This window comes from Vipera berus, assembly GCF_964194415.1.
Source record: "Vipera berus genome assembly, chromosome: Z".
Lineage (NCBI taxonomy): Eukaryota > Metazoa > Chordata > Lepidosauria > Squamata > Viperidae > Vipera > Vipera berus.
This window is the reverse complement of record NC_138205.1, coordinates 90,028,052-90,045,958: the sequence shown is the minus strand read 5'-3', so window position 1 is coordinate 90,045,958 and position 17,907 is coordinate 90,028,052. Positions and strand designations below refer to the sequence as shown.

Genomic DNA, 17,907 nt, shown 5'->3' with positions numbered 1-17,907 from the left:
TTCTAAGCCTTTTTATATATCATGATAATGCTTTGTTTAGGGATATGTTAAATTAATCTAATATTTACTATATTTTCTCATATATATTTTAGCCAAGTTTAACAGCATTTTCTATAAGGTTTTATAATTTTTTAAAAAGTCTTTAAAATGTATGCAATAAAAATATATGCAAAACTACAATGGAAAGTTATTTTTATCCAGACTGTTGTTTACTTTTATACCAACTATTTAGTCCAAACATCTTATTTTTAAAAAAGTGTGAAAAATGCTCCTTATGTTCAAACTGCAGTACTTCCAGTGACAGACAGAAACTGCTGCCAAACCACATTGTTTTATCTATCAGTGATCTCTGCAAAACTTGACATCTGGCATTTTGAAGATTTTCAAGGTAGGAAGACACATGTGCAGACATACACACAAAGAAACCACATATGTATACCGCTTAATAGGTTGTTTTTAATATATATTGAAAAAAGATCCCCGAGCCACAAATACCTCATTTTTTCCTTCCTCCTTTCTAGTTTACTCTGAAAAATAGCAAATAGGACCTTTCAGGAGATTGAACTTCACACTCATCACCACTGGCCCTCCTGCTGCTCAGAGCTCCAACTGTCTGGCTGCTGACATCAAACTGTGTTTATCAGGCCCACAATCCCTATGCACTTAACAAATACATTTACACATCTAACACTGAACTGAGGATGTTTTGCTGTGTACATGACAAGTACAGCCTTTCTCTGATCTCCATAGCTGAGGTCAGTAATGAACTGATTTGAAAGAGGCATTTGCCATCTCTCCTGACATAAGCTTTGCTGGCCCAATGCCAAAAGACAAAACATGGAAGCTTTTTCAGTGGAAATTTTCCATTGAAAAATTTATAGTCCATCAAGTAAGGTAACAAAAAATGAAGGCTCTAGTCCTTATGATTCTGAATATTGATATGAATTAAAGAAGAATGCAAGCATTTTATTCTGACATAGATCTGTGGCGTATTTGGTCCACAGGCTGTATTCTGGATGGCAATGGCATTGAACTGGACTGTCCTCTTTTTTTTCTAGCAGTTGTGGAGAAGAATAAAAATAATGTTAATAGTTGCCTATTGCCATTAATTGTCTATGGATGACAAAATTGTGGTGTATGACCAATCTTCATTTCTCTAAGGCAGAGGTCCCCAACCTTTTGGACACCAGGGACCAGCTCCATGGAGAGAGGTTTTTCCATGGACCAGAGTGGGCATGGTTTTATGTGCTGCCTGAATCTTGCAGATGGGGCTTTGCTTGTATGTGTGGCCTGGTTGCTGGCATGCCGCAGCCCGGTACTGGTCCACGGACCAGAGGTTGGGGACCCCTGCTCTAAGGTACAACAGCATATTGTCAATAATTTGTATTAGATATCATACCTCAATTATTGTTCTGATTCATGAAAGATGTATGCCCTTCCAGTCTGGGCTATATGTTCCTTATTCAAAAATAGTATAAGGCTGTTTTCCACAAAAGCATAGCTGGAAATGCTCTCTTTGCTAACTTCTGTCACTAGAGATTGCAGGGGCAGTGCCAGCATGCTAGCAGGATACAGGGTAGATCTTGAAGAGAAGATCATGAATGTTTGAAATCAAATTTTCTTTTGCTAGATCCCAAAACATGTCAGGTCACAGAGGGACATTCATGTTGGCTGAAATAAATGATTACTCCTGCTTAAAGGAACATCACTCCCCTGTAGTTTTTTTTTTAGTTTATGTGCAGGTTGTGCAGGGGTCTCAGAGGAGAGTCAGTTTTTTTCTTTCAGAACCCCTTTGATCTGTGTGTATCAGCAGGCCATGTGGGGCATTAAATTTTCAGAAAAGTAAATGGGGAAAGCCTCTTCTACTTTTCTGGAAAGACCTCTTGCTTACTTAATCCACAGGGCCGGAATGCTGAGGACTGCAGTCTCCATCACCCCATACCAGCGTATCAGTTACTGCAGGTGGAAAAGCAGAAGACCCCATCCTTCTTGCAGATATTAAACCTATGATTTTAGCCATCTGTCAAAACCTGACCCTACTCTTAACACCAATTCACCTTTGGAAGAGATACTGGATCTTTTTTAACTGCAGGTAAATCCACCAATCTCAACCTTATCTTGACCTTCAATTAACTGTTAGACTAGCACAATAGATCTATCTATGCAAGCAAAACTAAAACAAGGAAAAAAGATTTAATGCTAAATCACACAAAGCCTATTAGAATTAATAAGAGTCTGACATCTGTAGAACTGGAGTAATTAGGAAGTAGGACACGTGGCTATTAAAAGCCATATATTAGTTTCTTCTACATTTGGTTAAATAACTCAGCTGTCTTACATCCTGTTGACTGCTGGCAAGAATCACATACTGTGGCAGCTGGAAGGTTTACATTTTTTGCATACTGACATTTTACACACATACAGAGTACTAAGATGAACATATTCTTGTTGCTTACACTTGTGAAGCTGCTCTATTTGTAGAAAATAAGCATGCCAAGTTTTTTTTCATTAGAATGACAATGCCAATTCCCATTCAAATTCAAAGGAAGGTCATGTTGAATTAAACTGTATATGAAAATGCAACTTGAACTACATTTCTCAGACCACTCAGAAAGAAACATTTTAAGCTCTGCATAATTCTTATGATAACAATTATAAGATGTGCTAGAGTTTCATACCCATATCAATATACAAAGCCAAGGAAAAACTAAGAGGAACTTCAGTGTGCTGCTAATGTTGAACTTCAGCCTTCAGTGTGATGCTAATTTTGAATTCAGAATAGTTGGAAGGCATATTTCATCCACTTTTAGCCAATATTTATTGAATGAGAGTCTAACAATAAATCTATCACTCTAAATTCCATCATGGAAGAAAAATAGCACATTAAGAAAACAGTTCCACAGGAGTATGAGATCACTGACCTGTGTTATCTTCCTTCTGACAAACCCTCAGAGGAAGAAGTGGAGTAGAAACTGCTAAAGCAAGATCAAGAGAAACCAGTAAAGCCACAGATGCTGGACCAAGTAAAACTGAGTCAAGAAGCAGTTCTGGAGGCAAGGGAGTTAATGAAGAAAACTGCTAGACTCTGTTTGGCATCCTCTCCTAAATATTAGAATCTGTCATGAATGAAGGCAAATATACATGTCCCAGAATAATGTTGCAGGATCCAATCTGAGTTGGTTACCAGGATCAGAGATTTAGTCTTGCACACTTTCAGACTCATGCTGGAGCCCATCCTCAGGGAACTTCTATCCCTTTGCTAGAGAGAAATTCCCTGAGGATGGGTTCCAGCATGAGTCCAAAAGCTCAGAAGACTAAATCTCTGATCTCGGTGACCTAGAATCTGTCCCTATATCCTAGAAAACTAGGCTCAGGAAAACTGCACAAATAAAGTTCTACAATATTTTAAACAACAGAGAGAGAGGAAGCAAGACAGCCACCATGTGACAGCTCTTTTAGTGAGCTCCTCATCCTCTTATTTTAATTACTTTTATATGGTTGTAAACAAGAGATGTTTGTGCTCAGAACTATGCAGCCTTGAAACCTACACCTGCTGGCAGCTTTTCCACCAGCTGGCAGCTTTACAGGCAACACTCAGCTGCTTTTGATATCCTTAGAGTACCCTCTTGTACCTCCTTATGTTTCCATTTCTTTGTTTTTGTCCCCCAAATTCTGCTGTGCCTTTACCCTACATTAGATTATTTTATTTATGGTCTTCCTGTCAACTGATTTCATTTTTATTTTGGACTCTCCCTCCCCATCTCCTAAGCTTGCAAATAGTTATTAATGCCTGCAAAACCTAAACAGTCCTGTTTGATGGACTTGACTGGATACCAAGAAATCTCAGGTTTCTACTTTAGACTGGGACATTTTTAAACAATTGAGAAGAAGGCAAACAACTTCCATATTGTTAACCAAAAAATAGCTGATCTTGACTCAAGAGAGACTCTGTTTCTTTGATTCCTGGGAATTTTCTTGTTCATAGGACTGGAGTTTGGAGCAAGACATTGACCTAAAACCAGTAAGAAACCAGGGTGATAAACAACACTTCCCCCTCTTCTGATATTCAGCTCCATCCAGGAACTAGAAGAAAGGCTGAATAATGAAAACAAAACTTTTGCAATAAATCCAAATTAACAGGGATTACAACTTGGCTCAATTTTTATCAGAGCAGTGAAAAAATGCTATTTTAAAACCAACAAAATAGCCATGAAGTCAATCTAGTAGGATTGACCCAAACAATAAGCAGTCTTTATTACTATAGCCTGATCTTATTTGGACAGTGAAGATTTTGCAAGTGATGACTTCTTATATTATCATAATGTTTACAATCATCACAATCAAATTAAATCCTGACTAGATCATCATAATTTGTTTCTCAAAAGACTATTTTTGGGTAAAAAAATCAATCATGTATTTGTGTGTGTACTGAAAATATATTTCTGTATGTACGTATACACACACACACACACACACACACACACACACACACACACACCACAAACACTGATCTTTAAGGCTCTTCATTTAGAAACTTTTTCCAGCTAGATTTGCTAAAGTACCTCATTAAACAAAGGATGCCTGATAACTACATTTCTCTGAAATACTGCTGGTGAGGTGATGAGCCTTTTCTCCCACGGCTCCTGCCCACCGGAACATCATGCCCCTCAAAGTGATATCCGCCCCCACCTTCTTGGCCTTCTGAGATTTAAAACAGGTTCTGCTGATTGACCTCGGTTCCCAATAGGGATGTTTCATACTGGAGGTTTCAATGAATTGAGAGAAGATTCTACCTCTACCCCATTGTATATTGTATACTTCCTTAGCCATATATGTTAATTTTATTAATATTTATTGTTTTACTATTTTAATGTTTTACATCAGGAGTGTCAAACTCGCAACGTCATGTGACATGTTGCAACGTATCGTGACTTTTTTTCCATTGCCGGCAATGGGGTGGGTGTGGTTTTGCCATGGCGCATCCAGCCTACAATGTAATAAATAAATAAGTTGTATCTACTTGCTCTTTGAGTTTTGATTAGGAATTGAATTTGTTTTTTCTATTAATATTAATTTAATTAGGTCACTGTAAAAAATTGAGTGCTTGAATATGCTGCTTCTTGAAAATTAATCACAGAACATAAATGTTTTTATATAATTTTTCTTTTTGAAATCTCATTTAAATAAATAGTTTAATTTTGTCCAAGAGTTGTCCAACTATTTTGGAACTAAGCAAGAATAAGTAGATTATAAGGAGACCTGACATAATAATAAAGATTCTTCTTTTTTTAAAAAAAACAACAACTTTGTTTTATGAAGTGTACATTCCATACAAACCGATAATAATGTAAGAAGTCTCAGGTAAATGTTATGTGCGACGGCATTAATAATTTTATTCTGCATAGATTTGCTGTAAGAAACACTATTTCTGAGAATTTTCTTGGCAATTGTTTTTAAAAGGCTACAACAGAAATCATGATGAATGCACAATAAAAAAGTAAATATTAAAGCTGATCAACAATCACAACATTGGTGGGAGCATTAATGCAGTATGAAATTAATTGGTGAAAAACAAAGATAAAACATAAGCAAGATATAAGCTTGTAAGCCGCCCTGAGTCTTCGGAGAAGGGCGGGATATAAATGGAATTAAAAATAAAAATAAAATAAAATAAAACAATTATTTTTTTAAAAAAAATACAGACATTAGTTTAAAATTTCTAATTTCTCAGATTTGTGAATCAAGGTATTAGAAATAGATCAAAATTATATACTTACATCTAAGATTGTCCATTGCTCTACAACAATAGCATCATAGCCTTGCATACTTCTGCTATCATCTACAGAAGGATCTTCAAAGATGAATACTCCATCTGTCATGCCCTGGAAAGTATCTGTCCAAAACAAACAAGTTCTATAAACTGTATTATTAGCTATTATTTGTTAACAACAATCTGTACATTATTTATCACAATCCAAGATTCTTCTTACCATATTATAAAATAGAAGGTGGATTATATCTCTGGAGGGCTAAAATTTATTAGCATGAATGATAGTAATAGAACTAGTAAGTTTCCATTTGAATTCTGCAATGCATTGTTGGTAACTATGATAAGTGCTGGACTTAATTTGTACTAGTAAACCACATACGGGAAACATTCACATGCCCAAACATACTGATGAATAAAGTGTAGAGCTTCCACTATCATTATTGTAATCAGGGCTTTTTTTCTCATAGAATGCTCAGAACGGCGTTCCGAAACCTTTTTTTTTTTTTTGCGCACACACACACACACACACACACACACACACACACACACACAAAAACAACCCAGCTCCCTAATTGGTTTTCCTAAGCCTATTGCAGGGCTAGCAATCTTGGCTCTTTTTTATGACTCGTGGACTTCAACTCCCAGAAATCCTGAGCCAGCCATGCTGAGATTTCCAAGCTGAGCCATGCTGGCTCAGGAATTCTGGGAGTTGAAGTCCTTGAGTCATAAAAGCCTGCACTAGAGGAGGACATTAACATTATTTACAGGATTACTTCTTTAGGAACTAAACTTTTAGAATCTAAAACAGCTAATTCAGAAAAGCCAACAGGAAAGAACCTCACATTTTTCGTCTGCTTCTGTCTTTTGGAAGGTAAAATTAGATAACAAAATAATCTATTTCTTATGTTAACATCTCTGAAATGAAATCAAAGGTAACAGGGAAGAAATGAGAAACATTTTTCTCAATGTAATATGTCTAATTTAGCTGATTGTAGAAAAAAAATAGTATCTTTTGTACACTCTTGGAAACTATTTTGAATCTAAACAATTCTTAAGAATGAAATATTCTTAATTTGCACTTTACTTTTAGTGTTTGGACTGTTGTGTGTTTTGAAAAATAGATTATTTAGAATCTAGTTATGTTGCACTTCAGTCTTTAAATAATTAACCTAGTATATACATAACAATATATGATGTTTTTCCCTGGTGAGCTTAACATCAATAACAACATTTATTAAAAAGGCTAAAATAATTTCTGGCCGTATTATCTGTATAGTAAAATTTTGGACAAGCAGTGATCATGTTACATATGTGCATAAGCGTAGTCAGTAGCATATGCCTTTTTAAAAATATCAAACATGCAAAGAAACAAAAATAAGTCCAAAATATCTGTATTACATCCAGAAATGCCAACTTTGCAACCAATATTTCTCACCCTAAGGATACCTGCATACATGCAAATGTTTCTCTGAGATCAGTAACGCAACAGGGATTGCTTTTTTCCTTCCAGTAACATATACCTAAAACCAGTTTATTGCATTTGGCAATTGTACTAAAAAAAATCTCATTCATTTAATTTGAAAGCAAGTGAAAAATTGATTTAAATTATTTTATTAAAACAAATTAATGGCAATTCTTTTATAAAAAGTTGCCTCAAACAAAATGAGTTTGACATGCCTACTCTAGATAGTTGAATGCTCCAAAATAAATTCTAGACCAGGCCTGTACATGCAGCCTACCAAGCACCCTTGGACAGAGCACAGACTTTTTTTTAAGTAATAAAATCACCACCACTGCCCTGAAAGTCATGTTGCCTAGTGCCTCCATGGCTTACCATGACCACAAGCTCCAACACTGTAGATGCTCCTCTAGTCACCAAATCATTGATTAGCCCACCAGCATTCCTTTGCAGACCACAAAGATTTTTAATTTATCAGTGTGGGCCTTTCCTTTCTACAAGTTAATAATAATAATAATAATAATAATAATAATAATAATAATAATAATAATAATAATAATAATAATAATAATAAGAATAAGAAGAAGAAGAAGAAGAAGAAGAAGAAGAAGAAGAAGAAGAAGAAGAAGAAGAAGAAGAAGAAGAAATAATCTTTTTTCTTCTTTCCTTCCCCAGTTAGCCGGCTTGGGAAAAGAAGCCTGTTTTTAAATCAGCAACTTTCCACCCCTGGAAAGGGTCCACAGATGGCTTCCTCCACACCCAAGAGGTGAAGTTCTGTGTATCGACTCCTAGCATGCTGGGTTTGATAACCCTTGCTCTGCCCTCTTTACTTCCTGGAGAATGCATAGCTCTTGGCTCTGTCGGTTCCCCAGCTATTCCCTTGGCTCAGACCCAGCTCCTGCTTACTCTCTTGCATCCCGTTTCCCACAGCAGCTTGTGAGCATCAGTGGGAAGTCCTCAAGGAAGATGCGAGAGCATCGTCAAAAGCAGGCCGCTTCTACTAAAGAAAGGACCGTTCCAGCCCCTCCCCCCAAGGAACGAAATCTGCACTTATGAATCTCTCCTTCCGTTGAGCAGAAGCAAGGATCAAAGGAGCATCGCCCAAGAATCCTGAACATAGGGATAATTATGAGGAAACTTTGTAGACGAGAAGTTGTTGAACTGGTAGGAAACACCACCGCCCCTCCCCCAGAGAACAGTACAATTCACAAGTTTGGTTGAGCCCTATCAGGATGGAAGTACAAGCATCCAGCTGGGGTAAGGAAAATTCACATTCTGGAGTATGTATGTTCAAGAGAGAATGACTGAGTGATTTCTACAGTGGTTTGACTATATACTCCTGTATAAGTCGAATCCCGAGTGCCGTGTAGCAGAGTGAGCGCCTGTTACTCGTCCCAGCTTCTGCCAACCTAGCAGTTCGAAAGCACGTAAAAATGCAAGTAGAAAAATAGGGACCACTCCGGTGGGAAGGTAACAGTGTTCCGTGCGCCTCTGGCGTCTAGTCATGCCGGCCACATGACCATGGAGACGTCCTCGGACAAGCGCTGGCTCTTCGGCTTTGAAACGTAGATGAGCACCGGCCCCTAGAGTTGGAAACGACTAGCATGCATGTGCGGGGGAACCTTTACCTTTACCTTTTATAAGTAGACAGGATGCATAAGAGAGTCGGCCTGTTGTGCATTCTTTTTTTTTTTAAGCAGGTGGGAGGCTAAATGAGACCTCGACCTGTTTGGCCAAAAGCAGCCAATCCAAAACTACTTGTTCAATAGCCCTTACTTGTTCAATAGGTCATCTAGTCCAACCCCCTGCTTAGGCAGGAAACCCTATACCATTTCAGACAAATGGCTGGCCAGTCTCTTCTTAAAAACTTCCAGTCTTGGAGCATTCATCACTTCTGGAGGCAGGTTGTTCCACTGGTTAGTTGTTCTAACTGTCAGGAAATTTCTCCTTAGTTCTAGGTTGCTTCTCTCCTTGACTAGTTTCCATCCGTTGCTTCTTGTCTTGCTTTCAGGTGCTTTGGAGAATAGCTTGACTCCCTCTTCTTTGTGGTAGCCCCTGAGATATTGGAACACTGCTATCATGCCACCCCTCATCCTTCTCTTCATTAAACTACACATACCCAATTCCAGCAACCGTTCCCTATATGTTTTAGCCTCCAGTCCCCCAATCATCTTTGTTGCTCTTCTCTGTACTCTTTCTAGAGTCTCAACATCTTTTTTACATCGTGGTGACCAAAACTGGATGCAGTATTCCAGGTGTGGCCTTACCAAGGCATTGTAAAGTGGTATTAGTACTTCACGTGATCTTGATTCTATCCCTCTGTTAATGCAGCCTAGCACTGTGTTGGATTTTTTGGCAGCTGCAGCACACTGCTGGCTCATATTTAAGTGATTATCCACGAGGACTCTGAGATCTCTCTCACAGTTACTACTATTGAGCAAGGTACCACCTATACTATACCTGTGCATTTGATTTTTCCTGCCTAAATGTAGAACCTTACTTTTTTCACAATTGAATTTCATTTTGTTAGATAGTGCCCAGTGTTCGAGTCTGTCCAGATCCTCCTGTATCTTAAGCCTATCTTCTGGAGTATTGGCTATTCCTACCAGCTTGGTGTTGTCTGCAAATTTGATGAGTTCCCCATCTATCCCCTCATCCAAATCGTTGATGAAGATGTTGAAGAGCTGCACAGACCTCTTCTAGATTTTCCTCTTGCCTTTCTGAGTTAACTCCTTGGTCTGTCATTGAGCAAGAATTGGCTTTGTAGGGAAGCATATTATCATTTGATGTATATTTAACATATGTTCTACCTTTATTTACCAATTATATAATATTTGTATGCAATCCACATGGTGAGGTTTGGGGAAACTTACAATAGAAAAAATATATTTTTAAAATCATAAGATTAAAACATCACCTGGCCCGCACCGCCTCCGCTGCCCGCATTGCGCAGCCCCGCCATATAGAGTGGGCTCTGCTGCTCCCACAGCACCAGCCGCGCCGGCTCCGGCCCCAGGGAGGGGAGCCCGCCGCCAACACCCTTCGCACCTGTGACTGCAGCAGCACCACCACCCCACCCCACCCCCGCCTCCTGCACCCGCCAAGATGAGAGTTCTGGCACCTTCTTGTTTAGAAAAAAAGCACTGATTGTAATATTGTTTTGATTCCATGAAGTCCAACAACTTTTCAGGGGCTTAAGGATTTAGTGCTACAGTGGTATAGACTTTACAGCTGTATTATTTATAATACAGATATCTTTATGGACTTCTGGCAAGATCATTTGGCACATTTTCATCATGTCTTTAAGCATTTACTAAAGGCAATACTGTTTATTATTAAAATATAACCTGGACTTATTTAGATATCAAATACTTAGGATTTATAGTAACCCACAGAGATCTCAAGAAGAAGCCAACCTCCATCTGGTTTGACTAATAATTAAAAAGCAATTCATTTTGAATATGCTATATGGTATCAATAATTCATCCCCAATTTTTTGGGTTTAGTTGCTCTTTTGATTGATCTTATTCAGAAGGCTAAACAATGGAAGTTACACAAACTGAGGGACGTGACAGAGCATTTCAGAATGTGAAGTATGCTATATGCCAAGCTCTATTCCTCAAGAGACCAGATTTTCATAACACTTGCTGCCTCATAGGTATCAGAGCTATTCTCAAACAAGGTCCATTAGGGGATATAGGCCCATTGCCTTAATTAGCAGGAAACTATTATCTTGACAAACAAGTTACTCCACTATAGAACAGGAGTGTCTAGCCATCTAATGGGATTTTTACATCTACATTATTTAATAGGGAAGTCATTTAAACTTTTCACTAATCATCCGGCTTCAATTTGTTATATTTCATACATCAAACTAAGACGACATTGACTTGATGGTCACTGATAGTACAACCGTATCAATTCACCATTAAATATATACCATGGAAAGAGAACCTAGCTGTAGATTATTTATCCTGATTGCCCAGTGGTCAGCTTATATCACTAAAGAAGATCCAACATCTACTGAGATGTGCCAAGGACAAACCAGCAAATAACCAAGACATTTCTTTTATTCCAGTCATAAGATAAAATGATTAAAGCAATCAACAAATACTTATGGCATGTGTCGCTCTACCTCACAATGTATTTGAAGCCTCTGTAAACCATAAAATAATAGATGCAAATGTGGTCCAAGGAAAATACCTGCCTTGTGAGTAAGCCATATCAAGAGCAAATGAATATTAATAGACTTAATGTCTATTGAACTTAAAGGCTGCCAAGAAGAAGAAGAAGAAGAAGAAGAAGAAGAAGAAGAAGAAGAAGAAGAAGAAGAAGAAGAAGAAGAAGAAGAAGAAGAAGAAGAAGAAGAAGAAGAAGAAGAAGAAAGCAAGGTGGGAAATGAAGGAAAGTCTAAATAATGAATGTCAGCAACTGGCAAAAACAAGCCGCAGAAAGGCCCACTAAATTCTACTTCCTGTCTACGCTGCCTGATCTTGAATCAACTTACTAATGCTTTTCTAAGGTCTTTTTGTAGCATTTGCCTATATAAGATATCAAACCACAATTTCTGGCCTACTTTTTCTGATAAAAACTTGGAGAAATACACAGAGGCCATCATTCCAACTGAAATCACATTAGAGAAAAATGAATTAAAGCACATTGCTTTTAAAATATCTACAAATTTGTGCCACTATTCATGCAGCATTAACTACCCTGCCTCCATATACTTAGAGCTCCTATAATGGCAATTCTGTTTGATAAACAAATATTTCCACTACATTATAGTGGCAAATTGCACAACACTTTGACAATGCAATTATGAAAAGTCATCAAGAATTGAATTTCTGATGTGTTACAGTATTTTAAAAATATCTATTTAAACCTTCTTGTTTTCACTAACTCCCTGAGTAGTTTTTACTTATGGTATATTTTTGAGTGATTAATCCTATATATCTCAACATATCCTATTTACTTAAATAAAACTTAATGCTAAAAGGCCAAGTGATGTCTCATTTGTTCTAATCACCATATCACATAATCATTAAACTAAATACTAAGTCTCTTCGGTTCAAGCGCTGCCATAATAATTATTTTTCTTTACCTTCAAAAAGGTTAATCCCTCCCTTTAAAAGAGAAGTTCCATTATCACTGATTTTTTTATTAATGGGGGGATGCTCCCTCACTGAACTCAAAAGACTATTTTCACTTGGGTACATAAATATTTTATGCTGTTCTGCTAGGCAAAATGTCAGTTTAATGTTCCTGCACATGATTTATAAGGCAGTATGAAAAAAAAATCTTCTGCAATGATGACAATCATACTACTGGGAAGCAATGTCTCCTTGTGTTCTCTGTTTCCTTTGAACTATTAAACACTCCATACAAAGCTTAACCTTTGCATTATAGTTATTACTATAAAACTCACTGGCCCATATATATTATAGGTGTTTGTCCTGCAAATTTATAGATGTACAACCACTTCTTTGGCTGCTTTTTTATTAGGGGAGTTTCTTTCCTTGATTATGATTTGTAACTATCGTAGCTTAGTGACTTTTCTGCCACAACCTGATAAGTAACAAGGACACATAAATAGTTGTTATGCATGACATTGTCTGTTTGTGCATTTGAGCTATATGTAGAATGTCCTATATGAAAATTATATATGTATGTAAGAATTTTACAATGAGTCAAATTTTCCATCTCCTCCTGGTAACTACAAATAGGAATTACTTGAGTTCAATATACACATTTATTACTGAGCATTTCATTTGATGATGGCTTTATTTAACATCAAATTTGCTAAATATCCTGTAGAATGGAAATGCATCTTGTTATTATTACAATGTTATTGCTGGTTTTTCAATCTGAATGTAATTCTGAAAGCAAAGAATGCTCTTATTTGATAACAACATGATTTTCTTTGGACTGAAAATTAAATCTAACTTTCCTCAGAAACTAATCTTAACCTCTGCAATATATTAGCTTATCATAGTTTATAGAATTACAATTAGAAAGTTTGCCTAGAAGCAAGCTGATCTGTACCAATGAATTCTACTTCTCAAGACTCATTATAAAAAATTAAACTTATTTTGCTTGTGCAAAAAAATGAACTGTTAAGCCAACATGCAATACTCTTTCTGAAGGAATTTTAATTCTCATTCCTTGGAAAACTCTCCAGAGTCTTGTAAATGCACTATTCTATGGTATTTAAACAATAAGATAATGCTTTTCATACGCATCATTTAAGATGTTAAGCAATAATTGATAATGATCTAGAAATCCAATTAAAAAACAACTTAATTTGGCATGTCTAATGATTCATACTTTTGAAATTGTAGTATGCATTTCTGTGAGAATAAATAAAAATAAAACAAACCATCTGTCTTTAAATAAGTATGTATAAGTTTTGCCAAAAAGAATACCCCATCCCTACCCGAAGGAAGGCTTTCGCTCAAGTGCCCTTTCAAATTCCCTTTCTAAAAGATTTTTTAAAAATCTTTCCCTCAATATAATTTTCAACAAGATTTTCACTGAATATTTTAATTGGTGATGGTGTTTATGGCTATAACACAACAGGAAAAATTCTAGAAACTTCTTTCATTTGCTTCACAAAATAAGCTACTTTTTAAGGTGCTCCATTGAGACCAGGGAGGCATTTATTCAATCCCCACTCAACCATTGAGCTTACTGGGTGTCCTTGGGCCTGTTATTCTTTTTTCATCCAAGCTGACTCAACGGGTGTATTGCTATGGTGATTTAAATAAGGAGAGATTCTCATGGATGCACTCAAAGCTCCCAGAAGCAAGACAGACTATAAATACTATAAATAATATTATATGGCTGTAAAATATTTGTGCTGTGTTAACATGTTTCATTGAATTCCACTCTTGGTAGTTTTTAAAACTGGTACAACTTAGCCAATTAGCTGGCTGGCCCTTGTTTCCACATGGGATGTAGTCAACTGAAGATATTTGATTAAATTGATGAACATGCTAGAAACGCTTTCCATTCCTGAACATTTTAAATCCACCTCTACAAATTTCCCACAATGATAGTCAAAGTTTCATCCCATACCAAACAATTTTCAAACAGGTACCAATTGATTTTAATGAAAAGTTCATCCCTGTATATTTTGATTTGTCTCCATTTCTGAATGGGTACTGTTTTTCTCCTGCAAGTAACACAGCACTACTATCATACAAATACTGCCATTTCAATAATGCTGATAATAAAAATATAAATAATTTATATATAATGCAGGGTACATGGACAGCATAAAATGCTAGATTAAGACAGTGGAATTAAGGTTCAAATCCATTTTAGTTACTGAAGCCTACTCTAAAGATTTGCATTAGGCATTATTTCTCTGTTTAATCTTTCTATTAACCCTGGGGATAGACTTGTATCCTGAAGTCTTTTTTTCTAAAACTGAACAAAAATGAACTAAAAGGAATAGGAGATAAGAGGATGGAATATGCAACTGTTTCAGATAAACACAGATGAGTTTTTAAATGTGCCATAGGGCATAAAAAGTAAGGAACAGGGCTTTTTTTGTCATAGAACGCTCAGAACGGAGTTCCGGCACCTTTTTTGGATGGAATCTTGTAGGGTAGGCAAGGCAGGTTGTATGACATGTGTGAGTTCCGGCACCTTTTTCTTTTACAAAAAAAGCACTGGTAAGGAATATATACATAGTACTTACTCATACTCACTTTACGCATAGAATAAAGTGAGCACTAGATCAGAAATTCTCAACTTATTTGATTTAGTGAAGACATTTGGAATTTAATGATTTATTGTAGATACTCTCACCGAAAAGTTGCACAGGGGTTTGATTCTCAAAATAAAAATGGCTGTCATGGGACATAAAACACCAAAGTATCATAATGCTACATGTCAACTCTTCTAACCTGATCCCTCTGAATGATGAATGCTGATTTTTTCTGTTCTTTATCTGTCAGGAGGGCATTCTTTCAGATAACACAGAGAGCACTGTTATTTTCTAAGAAAGTTGATGAAGCTTTCCAATGTTTTTAGAAATAAGTTTTTTTTAAAGGTAGAAGTCAGGGCAAGAACATTGGTAGTGTTGTGATTCAGGGTCAGCCTGTGGGTTCGGCAGTTGGGTCAAGACGACTCAGAGGAGGAAGGGGGTGTTGAAGAGCTTGCTGATGAGAGCCCTCAGCCAGGCCCCTCCCACCTGGTCACGATGGAGACCCAGCTGTATGAGCCTGACAGCGTGGATGAAGATGACCCACAGCTGGCCCTGTTCAAGGACGCCCGACGCAGGAGGCAGTCAATCAGGAGTAAACAGAGGAAGGCAATGGGGCACCTCGGAAGGAGGCAGAGAGAAGCCACGCCCTGAACTGTATAAAAGGGGAATGCGTGGGAGGGCTGGTTTGCTGAAGGCAACCGCTTGAATAGTTCCTGTTTCATAGCTCCTGTTTCATGGTTGGTGTCTTGTTTTGCTCTGTTTTATGTTAATAAATTTGGCAGGCTTAGTTCCAGCCTCTTGCCGTTTGTAAAGGGGTTGTCCCTGCCTTTTATGCAGGGCCGGTAGCAGGCTGGTACAGAACAGGTAGCCACCAAAAGACTCTAGCCTACCTCAGTGCCATGCTAGGAACTATAGTGCTAAATCCTGAAATTAGGTGCCAAAAATAGATCTATTTGAAGATAACAAAAAGGAATTTGCTTTCTGTTGGTTTTTATAGCAGAGTCTCCCTTGCAATCAGAATGGCAATACTGGTCTCATCTTCATTAACACTAGCACTAGGCAAAAAAACTATAATAATAATAAAAAAATCAAAGGATTTCTAAAACTAGATGCATCTGCATTGAAGCAGTAATTCAAAAGGAATCTGCCTAAGATCCCCACGTACACTGCCTTGAACTCTTTAATGGAAGTACAGGAAAATAATTCTTAAATAAACAATGTTATTTTTAAGAGGTTGAAAGACAATAATATTAAATATCTTTAGATCTCCAGCCAAATTCTCAAACAAACTGTTCACTTCTCATAATAGCATCAACAAGTACTATATTACAGCAAGAATAAAAGGCTCGTTATCTTGTAGTTTCTCAATCATCACAAACCATTACTGGGTGAAGATCTAAAACTAAGGAACTTTTTATGAATGGACTGCCAATATCCACCAAGGACATTTCCCTTCCACCTTGCATATTATATCTAAAGCAGTCCCTTGCAAAAACTTTGGGCAATTTTACAGCTGTACTCTAAAATTGCTTGTATAATTATTTATCAATGATAATAATAATATGCATGCTTGAGATGTACACAATTAAGAGCACACAAAATTAATCTGTAGGAAGGAGTAGCAATGAGATTTATTAAATCTTTGATATTATATAAGCCACAATTTCTTCACTCAGAATAAATAAAAGACAAAAACATTGCTTTCCTCTACCAGAGTACATAATAGTGAAGTGAATGAGCAATTGCAGAATTAAGACTTTAAGGTTTGCAATCATTACATGGGATCTAAAACAGCTGATATGAAGAAGCTTTATTCTTAAGGAAAGAGTATCATGGGGAGGCTGAGTTCCACCACGTGTTTATTGGACCCGTGCCCCTCCTGGCTGGTTTATGCAGCTCGGGAGGGGACATAACTGCTTCTTTGAGAGAGGGTAGCTTCCCTGCCGCCTTGAAGGAGGCGGTGGTGAGGCCCCTCCTCAAGAAGCCTGCCCTGGACCCAGCTATTTTGAACAACTACCGTCCGGTCTCCAACCTTCGCTTTTTAGCGAAGGTTGTTGAGAGCATGGTGGCACATCAGCTTCCTCTGTTCCTGGAGGAAGCGGATTATCTGGACCCCTACCAATCGGGCTTTAGGCCCGGGTACAGCACGGATACGGCATTGGTTGCACTGGTGAATGATCTCTGGCGGGCTCGGGACAGGGGTTGCTCCTCTGTCCTAGTCCTATTAGACCTCTCAGCGGCTTTTGATACCATCCACCAATGGTATCCTACTGCGGCGCCTCAGGGGGTTGGGAGTGGGTGGCACTGTTTTACAGTGGTTCTCCTCCTACCTCCTGGGTTGTTCGCAGTTGGTGTTGGCAGGGGGGCAGAGGTCGGCCTTGAGGCCTCTCGTTTGTGGAGTCCCTCAGGGGTCGGTCCTCTCGCCCCTTCTGTTCAACATCTATATGAAGCTGCTGGGTGAGATCATTCGTGGTTTTGGGGTGGGGTATCATCAGTATGCCGATGATACCCAGCTTTTTATTTCCACCCCAGATCAACCTGGTGATGCCCTCGACGTGATGTCCCGTTGCCTGGAGGCAGTGAGGGTCTGGATGGGGAGGAACAGGCTTTGGCTAAATCCTGACAAGACCGAGTGGCTGTGCATACCGGCATCTCGGGTTGTCCAATCTATTCCATCTTTATCTATAGGGGGTGAGGTGTTACCCCCTGTAGATAGGGCTTGCAACTTGGGTGTCCTCCTTGACTCACAGCTCAGTTTAGAAGATCATATAGGAGCTGTGACCAGGGGGGCTTTTTCCCAGGTTCGCCTGGTGCGCCAGTTGCGGCCCTATTTGGACCAAGATGCCCTACGCACAGTCACTCATGCGCTCGTGACCTCTCGGATAGACTACTGCAACGTTCTCTACATGGGACTGCCCTTGAATACCACTCGGAGGCTCCAGCTGGTGCAGAATGCGGCCGCACGAG

At 38.1% G+C, this 17,907-nt stretch overlaps 1 protein-coding gene across 1 annotated transcript in view; it reads right to left on the bottom strand.

Annotated features, from left to right (window-relative positions):
* The window catches only part of RFTN1 (raftlin, lipid raft linker 1), a 116,949-nt gene that overhangs the window by 24,424 nt on the left and 74,618 nt on the right, over positions 1-17,907 (bottom strand). Inside the window, exon 7 of the mRNA XM_081345669.1 lies at positions 5,778-5,893. Coding sequence (XP_081201795.1) covers positions 5,778-5,893 — 116 coding nt within the window. The remainder of the gene's footprint in view (positions 1-5,777; positions 5,894-17,907) is intronic.